Source organism: Cynoglossus semilaevis, unplaced genomic scaffold (genome assembly GCF_000523025.1).
Source record: "Cynoglossus semilaevis isolate Cse_v1.0 unplaced genomic scaffold, Cse_v1.0 scaffold436, whole genome shotgun sequence".
NCBI classification, from domain to species: domain Eukaryota; kingdom Metazoa; phylum Chordata; class Actinopteri; order Pleuronectiformes; family Cynoglossidae; genus Cynoglossus; species Cynoglossus semilaevis.
In genome coordinates, this window is record NW_007585130.1 from 30377 (window position 1) to 42048 (window position 11672).

Here is an 11672-nt window from a genome sequence, read left to right on the forward strand (position 1 = left end):
AGTCTTTGGGAAACACTGTTCTAGTAGACACCCTGGAGGCTTCAGGCAAGAAGGGTGTCTCATTGAAGTGTCTAAAGCAGTTCAATCATTCCGTCACTGATATATGGAACCAATGCCGGCCGTCTCTCGGGACACCATACAACTCGGGGGCCCCAGGTAACTGCCCCCGGGTCGCCTGCCCTGTTGCGAAGCCCCTGACGGAGCATCGGTGATTTCTAGAAGCCTAGACAATTGAGATACCTTTGAAGAGCGACCTTTACCTCGGACATATCTTGTGTCCCCGGCACACATGTATCATACTTGAAGTCAGTCAGAGTAAGTAAAACTCTAACTCTAATGTCTCTCTTGAGATTCACTGCAGACTCTGCTGTGTTTTTTTTTTAAACCTAAATGACCTTTTCCACAGTTTTTTCCCCACTGTTATGAAGCTTAAAAAACATTTTTTCCTTATAGGCTAAAAGTGTGTGAAACAAATGCAGTTGTAATGATCTGGGTAAAAACTTTTTTTTTTTGACATTTGACTGTGTTAGTATAAATGTGTATATTAGTATAGTGGGTTAGTATAAATGTGTATATTAGTATAATAACAACATAAAAGCATTCATATAAAAGAAGTCCCTGTGAGAGGGAAGAACTTAGGATGGAGCAAGTCTACGTAGAGGTTGACTTCACACACAAAACACAGAGATGATTCTATATAAGCAGAACATAATCTTAATTACAATTAATTACCTGTCTCAGTGGTCCTAACTTGGCGTCTCAGTTGTGATGAAGTCCTGCTCTCCTCCTCACGCTCCCGGTATCCACTCTGTCTCTGCCTTCATTCAGAATGAATGTCTGCATGCAGCAGCGGCAAAAAAAAAAAAAAAAAGAGATTTTCTTTTTTTTTTTTTTTTTAAATCCACTAACACAGAACAGTAGAGGGTGGTCCATGCACGGAAAGAGGGAGGCTGATGGTGCAATTTTCTCTGTAGTTTGAGCAGAGGGACGTCCTTCTCCTGCTCTGATGTCACATGAGTTTCACCACAACTGAAAGAAGAAAAAAAAAAGAACAAGGGATAAACCATGCTGGCGGCCAGTCAAAATTAGAGCGGTGGAGTCAGTGAAGGTCACGTTGGCTGTCATTATATGCCACTCGCAGAAGGTTAATTTGTCTGTCGCATGCATTTACAATGTAACGTCAGTAGAGTGGATATTTGAGGCATTTTTGGGTCATACTGAAACTCTAATTTCCTGTCTTATTCTGAAAGGCTAAATAATGAATTCATAAATGATCTTCTCCACATGTACTTCTGGATGAAATTAGATTTTGTATTTAAAAGTATAAATTAAAATGAAAATGTGTCTGTCAAATGTCTTTTCATTTACACAAATAGCAAATAAATACATTTTATATAAAAAAGAAAGAAGATATTGAGCCAGAAGGCAACGGTAAAGAAAAAAAAGCTTGCCCAATTGGATCACTTTTCTGGAATAGCTGCTTTAAGTTGTCCAAATTTTACGTCTCGTGCGCCCCTCCCTGTGGCTACACGGGTGCACTACACCCTCAGCCCTTAAAGGTTCATCGCGTAGGCTTCTAAAAAAAACAATGTAGCCAAACTTCATTTTTTTTAAAAAACTGTCAGAAATGTTTCCATTCGTCCTAAATATTATTTTGAAATCTCTCGTTTTTTAAAAAAATAAGTGGAATTAAATGAAAAAACAACTTTCCATTCTTCCTAAATATCATTTTGAAATCTCTCGTTTTTAAAAAAATAAGTGGAATTAAATGTATTTATTCTCTTTCAAAGTTAAACAGGTGACGTCACACCTATCGACCAATAGGAAGTAGCTTGCGTATGCTTGTTGACACCACGCCGTTAGCGACCGTGTCAAAAACACGGCTACTGATATTTGAGCCATGGTGAGTTCACTTCTTCCTGCTCATATTATTTATACCAGTGTTTTATTTTTTTTTATTTATTTTTTTTAGTGATTCTCGTGAACTTTAACTGCCGACTCTGACGTAGCAGCAGCTTCTGTCTACTCAGTGTTAAGTAGTAAAGAGGGCTTTACCTCTGTGTTTAGGTTAAAATTAGACACTGAAACGTTGGCTCCAGTGTCGGTGTGGATTTGTCAGGCTTGAGGCTGAGAGCTGTGTAGTTACAATGTTTAGGTTGTTATTAATATCACTACATAAGAATATATACATTTAATCAGTCACTAAAGTTAACAAACTTCTTTTAAATAAATAAATGAAATATATTGAAAAGTGTGCCAAAATACATGTCGTCATAGACTAGGTTATATAAAAAATACTACAAAAAAAAAAAAAATATAATTATTTGAGAATGAAAAAACACTGTAATTTAATCATATATCATTTTGTTTTTTAAAGGTAAAGATGGTAAAATAAAACAAATGTACTGTATGTGTATATCATACGTGTCAAACTCAAGGCCCGGGGGGCCATATGTGGCCCGCCAAGCCGTATGTACAAACCACTGTATGTGTGGACTTTAGCATTTATGTGTTTGTAATATAATGTGTTTAACTGGGTTAAAATGAAGGTAAACATAACTGGTTTGACCTGTTTATGTGCTTCAGGAGGCCGTGGGGCCCCAGCCTTTGTTGGACATCTGTTTGACCGAGGTGTGCCGCCGTCTGGAGTCGTTGTGCAGTAAGCGGGACGATGGCTCCATGAGACTCAAATCGCCCATCATGTTTCCACAGGAGTTATCTGACCAGCTGCTCCATAAGATGTCGACCACAGGTATGTTCTGAAAGGATTAAAAAAAAAAAAAAAAGTAGCTTCGACAGCGCAAACAGTGCAGCCAATAAATGACAGCTGTGGAAAATGGTTGACAAATTAGATTCACACTAAGGCCTTGTGTTAGTCATTTTTCTCCAGGCTCACATCTTTCTCGCTCTGTCATAATGAATTATTAGTTCCCACTGAATCATTCGCCAGAATAGTTAAAACAAATCAAACCTTATCCAATAAGTTTCCTCTGTCCACATCTCTCCAAAAGGAATACTAAACGACGTTACCGTTGGCGTTTTTCGAAACTGCGAGGAGCTGCGCCTGTGCAGAGTCTCCATCCCTTACTGTCCGGTTTCGGCAGAGGCTTTTCACCTGGCGCTCTGCCCTCACCGTCTACAGGAACTAGATGCCTCTTGGCTCCCTGGGGACATCACCGGGGCCGACATTGTCTCAGGCCTGACATCGAATTCGGAGTGCAGGTCCGGCCTGCAAAGATTGACCCTCACTGGTCTACGTCTGGACTGGGAGCCATTGGAGCTAAATGCAGGGAAGCGAGTAGGCTTCAGCTCTTTGGAAGGCCTGAAGACACTTAACTTGGCCTACACCGACTTGTCTGATGCTGACCTTGAAGATATCTGCGCTCTCCATCACTTGGAGAGTCTCGATATCTCCTGCACAGCTGTCTCAAATCTCGCAGCACTTACAGAATGCCAGAACACCCTGAGGTCCTTGAAGGTCCACGGGCTTCGGCGGCTGCACATGTCACCGGCCCGGCTCCTCTCCGTGCTCGGCCAGCTTCGGGCCCTCAGGCATCTGGACTTTTCGGAAGACCACTTTGCCGTAGACGGCAGTAATGGGAAGGATGGAGATGAGACGGTGCGGCAGCTGCTGGAGGGCAGCCCTCGGGTTCTGCCTCAGCTCATTTCGCTCGATATATCTGGAAGGAAGAGAGTCACTGAAGCTGCATTGAAGGTATTTTTGGAGAGCCGCGGTGGACTGATCTTTCTGGGGCTCCTCGCCACCGGAGTGAGCTCCAGTGATGTCCTGTCGACACGGAAAGATCTGAAAGTGAGTATCGTAGAGCAACGATTTAGAAACCAACATTATAGTTGCACAGACTGACTTCTTCATCTAACCTAGTACTTTTCTAGCTAGGAACACAGCACAACTAAATTCCTCTGACGCTAAAGTTCTTTGTTTCTCCAGGTAGCAGGAGAAGCCAATGAGAAACAGGTGTGCGAGGCCCTGAGACGATACAGAGACCGGGAGTGTTTCATAAGAGAGGCCCTTCTACAACTCTACAATCTGACCACAGACACTGACAAACCCCAGGAGGGTATCCTTAAGGTACTCGTCGTTACGTAGTACTATAGGATATGGTACTCAAATATCATGTCCGACTCCAAATTAGAACTACTTTATCTCCTGTTGATGTAACTTGAATTCTAAACTTGGGGTTCCGTATTCCGTATAAAACGTATACATTTCCACTTGTCTGAAATGGTTCTGGATTTCATCCGTCAAGGGTCGAAAATGTGCGCTTAGTTAATCAGACGTTCGACAGCCTGCTGGCAGTCACTGTAACTGATTGTGATGACACCAACCTTCTGTTTCCTGCAGCTGGTGCTCGGTGCGATGCAGAGCCATCCCTCGTCCTTGCGCGTCCACCTGGTGGCTACGGCCTGTATTTTCAACCTGACCACGCAGAACATGGCCGAGGCCATGCCCGTCAGCCTGCTCAGTGCCACCGTCGGTCGACTGCTCTACGCTATGAAGACATTCCCAAGTCATCAAGAGGTCAGGGTCTGCTTTTTCAGCTTAATATAAATATATATATGTGATGAAATATAATAACATTCTAGTTTAAATTTACTAAAAACGTACTCCTGTTTAGTTGGAGACAACACCGATATACCGGCAGGGACTGACAAAGATCTTCTTCAACAGCTCTGATTATATTTTCTTAGTTTTTATAACTATCTGCTGCCACCTAGTGGAAGAGGATTTAGTTGCACTGCCTATCATGCATTGACAAACAAATAAATAAATAATAGTTTTGGGACCAGTTAAGTGACATTGGATCATTTTCCGCGGGACACCTAGTGATCTCTGACGGCACACTAGTGTGCCCCAGCCCAGTGGTTGAGAATCACTGCACTAATGAGCCACAACAAATCGTCACCCGCTGTGGGAAATCATCGAATTTACCCCAAATAATTTGTATTTATTCATCAGTACATCAGTCAACAAGCAGAAAAATTAAATAATCGTCCACAAGATGGCAGCAGATGGCTATAAAACTAAAATAGGGGGAGACGCAGAGCTGCTAAAGAAGATCTTCGCGTGTCTCTTTATTCAATTCCTGTCAGTATATCAAGGTTTCGCAATTAAGAAACAAGATCATTATATTTCGTTACATAAACTTTTTGTGACATTTTTGTCTCTATGGTGCTCTAAATGTAAAATATGCGCCTCGGCTCCAAAAAAAAAAATGTTTGGGGAAACACTGATGTAGCTGGACAGCAGCAGGACGTGATGTAATGTTTTTGTATCAAATTGCTCCATGTGGTCATGGGTCCTGCTCTGCCACTTTGAGACGAACGCCGTAATTGCTTCGTAAAAAACACGTCATCTGGTGTATTTTTCTAACACCCTCGTGTTTGCACAATTCATAAACTGTTTATTCTTCCCAGGTGCAGAAGAACTGCCTGCTGGCTCTGTGCAGCGACTACATTCTTCAAGATGTCCCTTTTGACAAGTTGGTTTTACTTTCCGTCCATTTAATGACGTCAAAGCCCACACTTGTGCCGGAGCCAAGATAATCATTGCTCTATTAGTGGCAGGGCACGGTGGAGTGTTTCCAGGAGATTGTGATGCGGCCAGAATTTTACTTTTTTTTGTCTTTTTTCTTTCACTACCAAAAGAAAACATTCTTCCAAAAGCGTCTAATTCGTGAAGATTGTCTGCACATGAATGCTGTTTTTGTAATTATGCGTCCTTTCATACCCACTTACCCTGTCATCGTGGTTCAGGTATTTGGCAGCCACCCTGGTGATTAACTGGCTAAGCAGCCATGAGAATCCAACCCTTCAGAGGATGGCAGTGGCCGTCATCTCTATCCTGGTGGCCAAGGTCAGGACTGCTCCCCCTGCCTGTACATTTAATCGAAAGAAAATGCATTTGCATCTTTTAGTTTTGTGTTAGTTACATTTTTCTATGACTAAATAAAATAACCTGATTTTTGCCGTGTTTCTTTAACTTGCAGTTGACTGTGGAGCAGACCGCTCAGCTCAGCCAGGACGCCTTCGTCATGAAGGTACATTTGCATCCGAGGTAGTCACTTTCTAACATACACAATGATCTCAGATTAGCAGTAACTAGGCAGCAGTGTCATTTTAGGTCTCTCACTGAATGTCTTTTCCAGACCCCCTCCATTAATCTCACCTGGTATAGTTTCTATTACCAGCCGTAAAGATTTTGATTGTTGATTGTTCACCTCATTACTTCATGAACGCCACCTGCAGAAAATAAATCACACAAATCAAATCATCGTTGGGATGGCTTGATCCGACAATTGGGATCGGTCTGATATTAGTGGAAATTTCTGGATCAAACATCAAAAAACTATATATATATTTATATATATTTATATATATATTTATTCATGAATATATAGCACACAAACATTTATTAAAACAAAAAAAGGAAATCATCATTCAGAATTATATTTGCTCGTAACGTGGCGCGTCTCCTTCTACCCAAATAATAACTTTCTCTCCTGCTCTGTCTTGTCTCTGTCGAATTTTGCAAATTCCTATAGGTCAGTGGTTCTCAAACTGTGGTGCAGCGAGGGCAGTACATTCACTTTGCGTTGTTTGTTATCGTAAAAAAAAAACATTCTGGACCAACCGTTTGTCATGGCTAAGATAATAAACGGCATTTCCCGTTCATATTTCCTTATCTATTTTTTTTTTTTTTGGTGTCTCCTGTCTCAGCAACTGCTGGCCATTGTGCAGCAGAAGGCCATGATGGGGGTGGTTGACTCCACTCTGAATTTTGCACTTACTGCTTTGTGGAACCTGACGGATGAGATCCCTGCCGCGGCTCACAACTTCATTAAGTGTCAAGGCCTGGAGCTTTACGAGGAGGTCCTGGAGGTAAACACACACAACTTTGGTTACGGGAAATATTCCCCGACGTAAGGTCACGGATGAATATTTTACCGTTACCCTTCTTTTCCTGTAGACGTACCACAGTGAGCCATCCATTCAACAGAAGGTTCTCGGACTCCTGGTGGGTTTCCTGTGCAAAAAAAACAAACAAAAAAAAAACAAAGTGCCATCGTTGGATGTTGAAAGTGGAAAAAGTCAATGTGGGGAAAAACTCTGTTGCAGAACAACATAGCCGAGGTGGAAGAGCTGCAGGAGGACTTGTTGGAAAAGGAGCTGCTCGAACACGTACTCACCCTGCTGCAGAACTCCCGCCTGGAGGTCGGTGTCCGTTATTTTGCCGGAGGGATTTTAGCACAGCTCGCCTCCAGAGCGGACACCTGCAGCTTGGACGAGGAGCTGCGCGCCACCATCGTGAAGCAGCTGGTCTGCGTTGTTCTCTTAAGCAAACCGTTGGAAGTCGTCGTCGGCCATTTTCTAATGTGTCTCCTCCATCTCTGCAGCATTCCTCTATAATGACTTGGACCCAGCTGGAGAGAGAAATGGTCTCCTATAGGTGAGGTCGTGGTATTAGAATTTGATTTTTTTTAATATATATATATACATTTGTTTTTGAAAACACAGAATACAACATTGAAATTATTCATAAATATGGACAGGACTTGACAAAGAAAACATATCCCTAATTATATTTATCTATCCATCCATCTATCTATCTATCGATCTAATATTGTTTCACTAAAAACTCCAGCAGAAGAAAAGCCCAACGCATTCCAAGCTCTGACTCTCAAAATCCATCCTTGGCAGGTAGAGCTTGATTAAAGCCCAAAGTCCACACCAGATCATGCATTGTTTTGACAGCTGTACTGATCGGCTTGTCAACATTAAATCTGCCTTCAAAGAGTCTGCAGAGAAATTCTTTGGTAGGTCTGCAGAGAAATTCTGAAAAGGCCAAGAAATAATCTAGGACGACCAAAATACACAACTTCAGCTGTAAAAATATTGAAAGACTTTGGATTACTGAAGTATCCGGGAAATACAATGACAACGCTGAAGCGCTGTAGTGGTATGGTTTCATAGATTAGCGGTTTGAGTCCCGGAGGAACCGCATATCCCTAACGATACCTCCTCTGTGCTAGCCTGTGAGTTGCAAGCAACCATGTACTCCTGCTAGCCTGTGATTTGCAATGAACCATGTACTCAATGGCGCCTCCTATGGCAGCCTGTGGCAACTTTTAGGTCTCGTGTATGTGGTGTAAGCAACAGATTTTACAGTGATTTTTTGCCTCCGTCTTTAGTCAAGCGATCTGTCACGTCCATGTTCTAGGTCCTTCCGTCCTTTCTGCCCTCTGCTGCGGACTTGTCAGGCTCCAGGTGTGCAGCTGTGGGCCGTGTGGGCCATACATCTGCTGTGCAGCCAAAACAGTAAGACAAATAAACAAGAAACCCTGGAAGAAAGCAAACGCAGGATTAATGTGTTTATATAGTATTTGAGTGAAGTTGGGTTTTTTTTCTCCTCATTGTCTCGTTTCTCTGCCAATTTCTAGTATCGCTTTACGGCAGAATGCTGGAAAAGGACGGTGTTACCGAACTCCTGAAGGTCTTGGCTACGCATTCGGACACTCACGGCGACGTCAAGGGACTATCGGAAAACATCTTACAAATGGTCACTCGACACCGGAGTCAGACAACAACCAGACAGTAGCTTGAGACTGGACTCGGGGAGAATAGAACGTGTTGTTAAACTGAGAAAGAGAATTATTTAAGTTTCCGTGTAAAAATGTTCATATGTTCAAATGTTCAAAATAAAGTGTCATCCAAATAAAACTTTTTTCAATCAGAGCTTGAGTTGTAAGTTCCTATGCTGCCACTAGAGGGTGCCTTAGCACTGTTGCTGCCCGCCGGCTGGAATTACATTACATTCACCTTAAATTATTACAGTTATTGATATATCTTAATTTTAAGTGCTCACTCTCACACACTAAAGATAAAATTTAAAAAGTAAATAAAAAAAAGATTTTTTTTTCTATTTTTATTGTTATAATTTTTTTATCTCTACAGATTCCTTGGTGCATAGAGCTGACCTATTTATACATCAGCTGATCACGGGTTAGCATTTAAAAAAATTGCTATCCGTCAGGCGTTCACCGCGATCAAAGGTCACGTGTTCGTTCGTGCACATAATGTATCGCGACCTTGGGCGTGTAAAGCTGACAGGGGGGGAAACTGCAGTGTCGCGGTGTGAAAGGAGCAGTGACTGTGTGGTCTTTGTGTCAATAGTTTATGTGGAAAAAGTAGCAAACAAGGAGGTAATGAAGGAGCCAAACGGTAAAAGAGCTTCAAGTTAATCAGGTCTTAGGTTTCTGTCTGTAAGTCAAAGATCTCATTACTATTTAAGTGACACAGGAGACGCGCTGACTGTATCAGATGGACAGGTGTTTCCCAACCGGTGTGTCTTTACCCAAAAATTGGATGCGCGGTTCGACCTTGTGACGACAACAACAACAAAGATTGGATGGAAAAGTACAAAATTTGGTTAATGATTGTTGGATGTTTCAAAATAAAAAATAAAAAATAAGTGTAAGATAAGTCAATATATATTGTTGTTCAAATACATTATTGCCATAATTTAATTTTGTGAACTTTACTGATGCCAAACTGGGGGGAATTCTTGTGTTAACAGCTAAACTAGCTACACATTTTGCTACAAAATGCTGCCCCCTGGAGGTACAAAGTATGCAGTGCCTCTGGGAATCAAACCTAGGACACGTTGCTTGGAAAGCAGATGGGATAACCGCTGTGGGACCACCTTAAATAATACAATTGAGCAAAAATGTGTTTAAATATACAATATATATATATATATATTTAAAAAAAAGCCTCATGGAAGTTATTCGAGGAAAGACTAATGTTAGCCTGAGTTAAAGTGATGCTAAAAAAAAGTCTCAGCCCAGAAGTAACTAGACCGTCATCATCCAACCGCTAACAGTTACCAAAAAAAGGTGGCGCATAATTACTAATGGTTAACTTAAAAAATGTTCTCCAGACGTATCTTATAAATAAATAAATAAATAAATAACAAGATGCTTGAATTTAACCTGGTAAAAAAGTTTGTTCTTGTAAAGCAAGAGAAAAGCGAGAGAAAAAAAAAACTGGGTCATGATGAAAAGACTTTAGCAAAGTTCTGGTTCTTCACTGTTTCAGAACCGCCGACGTCAACAACAGAGGTAAGTTGCAGTTCCGCAGGGACACCGCTCGTTCACCTCCAGATTGTATTTTACTTAGAATTTCAAATGACTATCGAGCAACTGATCAGGTCGGGTTATCAAGTATTTAGAAACAACCGGAACTTTGAGGTAACTCTCAACTCATGTGATCTTGAATGATTTAAGGGTGATTAGAATTCACTTATCGGGATAAAACATCAAGTTAGCGCAAGTGCTCCGATTTCACCGTGTTATTCAGATTCCAGGGCAGGATTGTAGAGTTTCGACTAGCTCTCTGAAAGTTTCGACGTCTCTGAAAGTTAACTAGCGCTGTACTACAGTCCGCGGACCAGCACCGGGTCGTAAGTCATTTCTTACCAGACCGCAGTGGTACACAATGAAAAAAGTACTTAAGTTACGATTAGTACGATTTTACTTCATTCAAAGATAATCAATATTAGCAATATTTCAAAATAATATGTCATCCGGACTGTGATACTAACAGAAAAAAGTACAAAAGACTGCTGTACAATATGCAGTACTGACAAGGAAAAAACAAAGTACTAGACCAGATCCACATTCTCTGAAAAGGACAAATTTCCCAGGCTGCCATCTGTGCTCTTTTCCGAGCCAGGTTTTTTCATTTAGAAATGTAATTTTAGAAACAGATATGACATAAACAGCGGTAAATAACTCGTTCAAAGATAAGTGACTTCCGAGTCTGTTGTGTTTGCGCTGCAGTTGAGTTAGAGTTCAGGGTAAATAAGCCCCCGTTTTTATCTCTCTGTTGCAGCCTCCTCTAAAGATCCGCCACAACTGTGAACGCACCCTGATATTGTATTCCACTCCACAGTGCGTTTCAAAGGCTTACTCCTAAGCCCCTCCGCGGCGCGGCGCTGCGCGAGCTAACAATGTCTCGTAGAAGAACATAATTATAGGCCTTTTTATTCAGCTGGGTCCAAATATTTCTTTTGATGATGTAGGAAGACGAGTCTCTGGTTACGGCTTATAATGAAGCTTTAGAAAACTTTAGAGCACTTTTCGTCGGCTTTTAGGCGGTACGTGTTCAACAAAGAGGCGATACGTGTTGGAGTAGCCCGAGGCAGAAGCGGAGCTTTTACTGCATCTCTGTGCGTCTAAACACATCTATAACAGATGTGCTTTCCATACGGGGACGACCCTGCAGTGTGGGTGGCGCGGAAGGCACAGAAAAATGGAAATTGACTTCACCCAGCAGCACGGTTAATCACTTAGCATGCGCTGGTAATAGCACACTCTAAAGCCCAGGCTGATGTTACAGTAAACACGGCAGAGCTAGCGGTAGTGCATTATTCATGCAGAAGAAGCAAGCAATTTAGCAGGGTATATTTGTTTTTTAAAATTATTATTGTGAAAGAGATACACGTTGTTTCCCCTTGTGTCGATGTGATGGCACGAATTAGATCAGGCGGATATCCTATTTCCACACTATCACCTTCGCCTCAGGCATCGCATGGCCTTATCAGTGACAGAGCGGGACGCGTTGTGCGACACCTTCGCCGTGGAGACCTGGTG

The 11672-nt window shown here is 41.8% G+C and overlaps 2 protein-coding genes and 1 long non-coding RNA gene across 4 annotated transcripts in view; 1 reads left to right on the forward strand and 2 right to left on the reverse strand.

The window, feature by feature from the left end:
* LOC103398820 (angiopoietin-related protein 1-like) overlaps nt 1–2708 on the reverse strand; it is a 14442-nt gene extending 11734 nt beyond the window's left edge. Inside the window, exons 1-2 of the mRNA XM_008337562.3 lie at nt 2570–2708; nt 733–1029 (exon numbers count right to left, since the gene is read on the reverse strand). The gene's annotated coding sequence lies outside the window, so the exon portion shown is untranslated. The remainder of the gene's footprint in view (nt 1–732; nt 1030–2569) is intronic.
* On the forward strand, nt 1799–8754 carry LOC103398821 (protein zyg-11 homolog). Its single transcript, XM_008337563.3, has 14 exons — nt 1799–1903; nt 2587–2752; nt 3012–3811; nt 3950–4090; nt 4364–4540; nt 5437–5501; nt 5776–5875; nt 6009–6059; nt 6739–6900; nt 6989–7036; nt 7138–7338; nt 7416–7468; nt 8240–8337; nt 8460–8754. The coding sequence occupies exons 1-14, from the start codon at nt 1901–1903 to the stop codon at nt 8615–8617; spliced, it is 2223 nt and encodes a 740-aa protein (XP_008335785.1). The 5' UTR covers nt 1799–1900; the 3' UTR covers nt 8618–8754.
* Nucleotides 3669–6376, reverse strand: LOC107988129 (uncharacterized). 2 transcript variants are annotated; one of them, XR_003049077.1, is made up of 5 exons: nt 6188–6376; nt 5978–6087; nt 5758–5895; nt 4348–4511; nt 3669–3805 (listed from the first exon to the last, which is right to left on the reverse strand). It is a non-coding gene; the product is annotated as an uncharacterized LOC107988129 (long non-coding RNA). The 2 variants fall into 2 exon arrangements; XR_003049078.1 differs by lacking the exon at nt 5978–6087 and having other exon boundaries at nt 6188–6374.
* Nucleotides 8755–11672: the final 2918 nt, after the last annotated feature.

What these genes read in the sequence shown, in the direction of transcription:
- LOC103398821 (XM_008337563.3), top strand. An exon ending in CATTCCCAAGTCATCAAGAG is followed by an intron (nt 4,541 to 5,436) that starts GTCAGGGTCTGC and finishes TATTCTTCCCAG; the next exon opens with GTGCAGAAGAACTGCCTGCT. An exon ending in AGAAGGTTCTCGGACTCCTG is followed by an intron (nt 7,037 to 7,137) that starts GTGGGTTTCCTG and finishes ACTCTGTTGCAG; the next exon opens with AACAACATAGCCGAGGTGGA.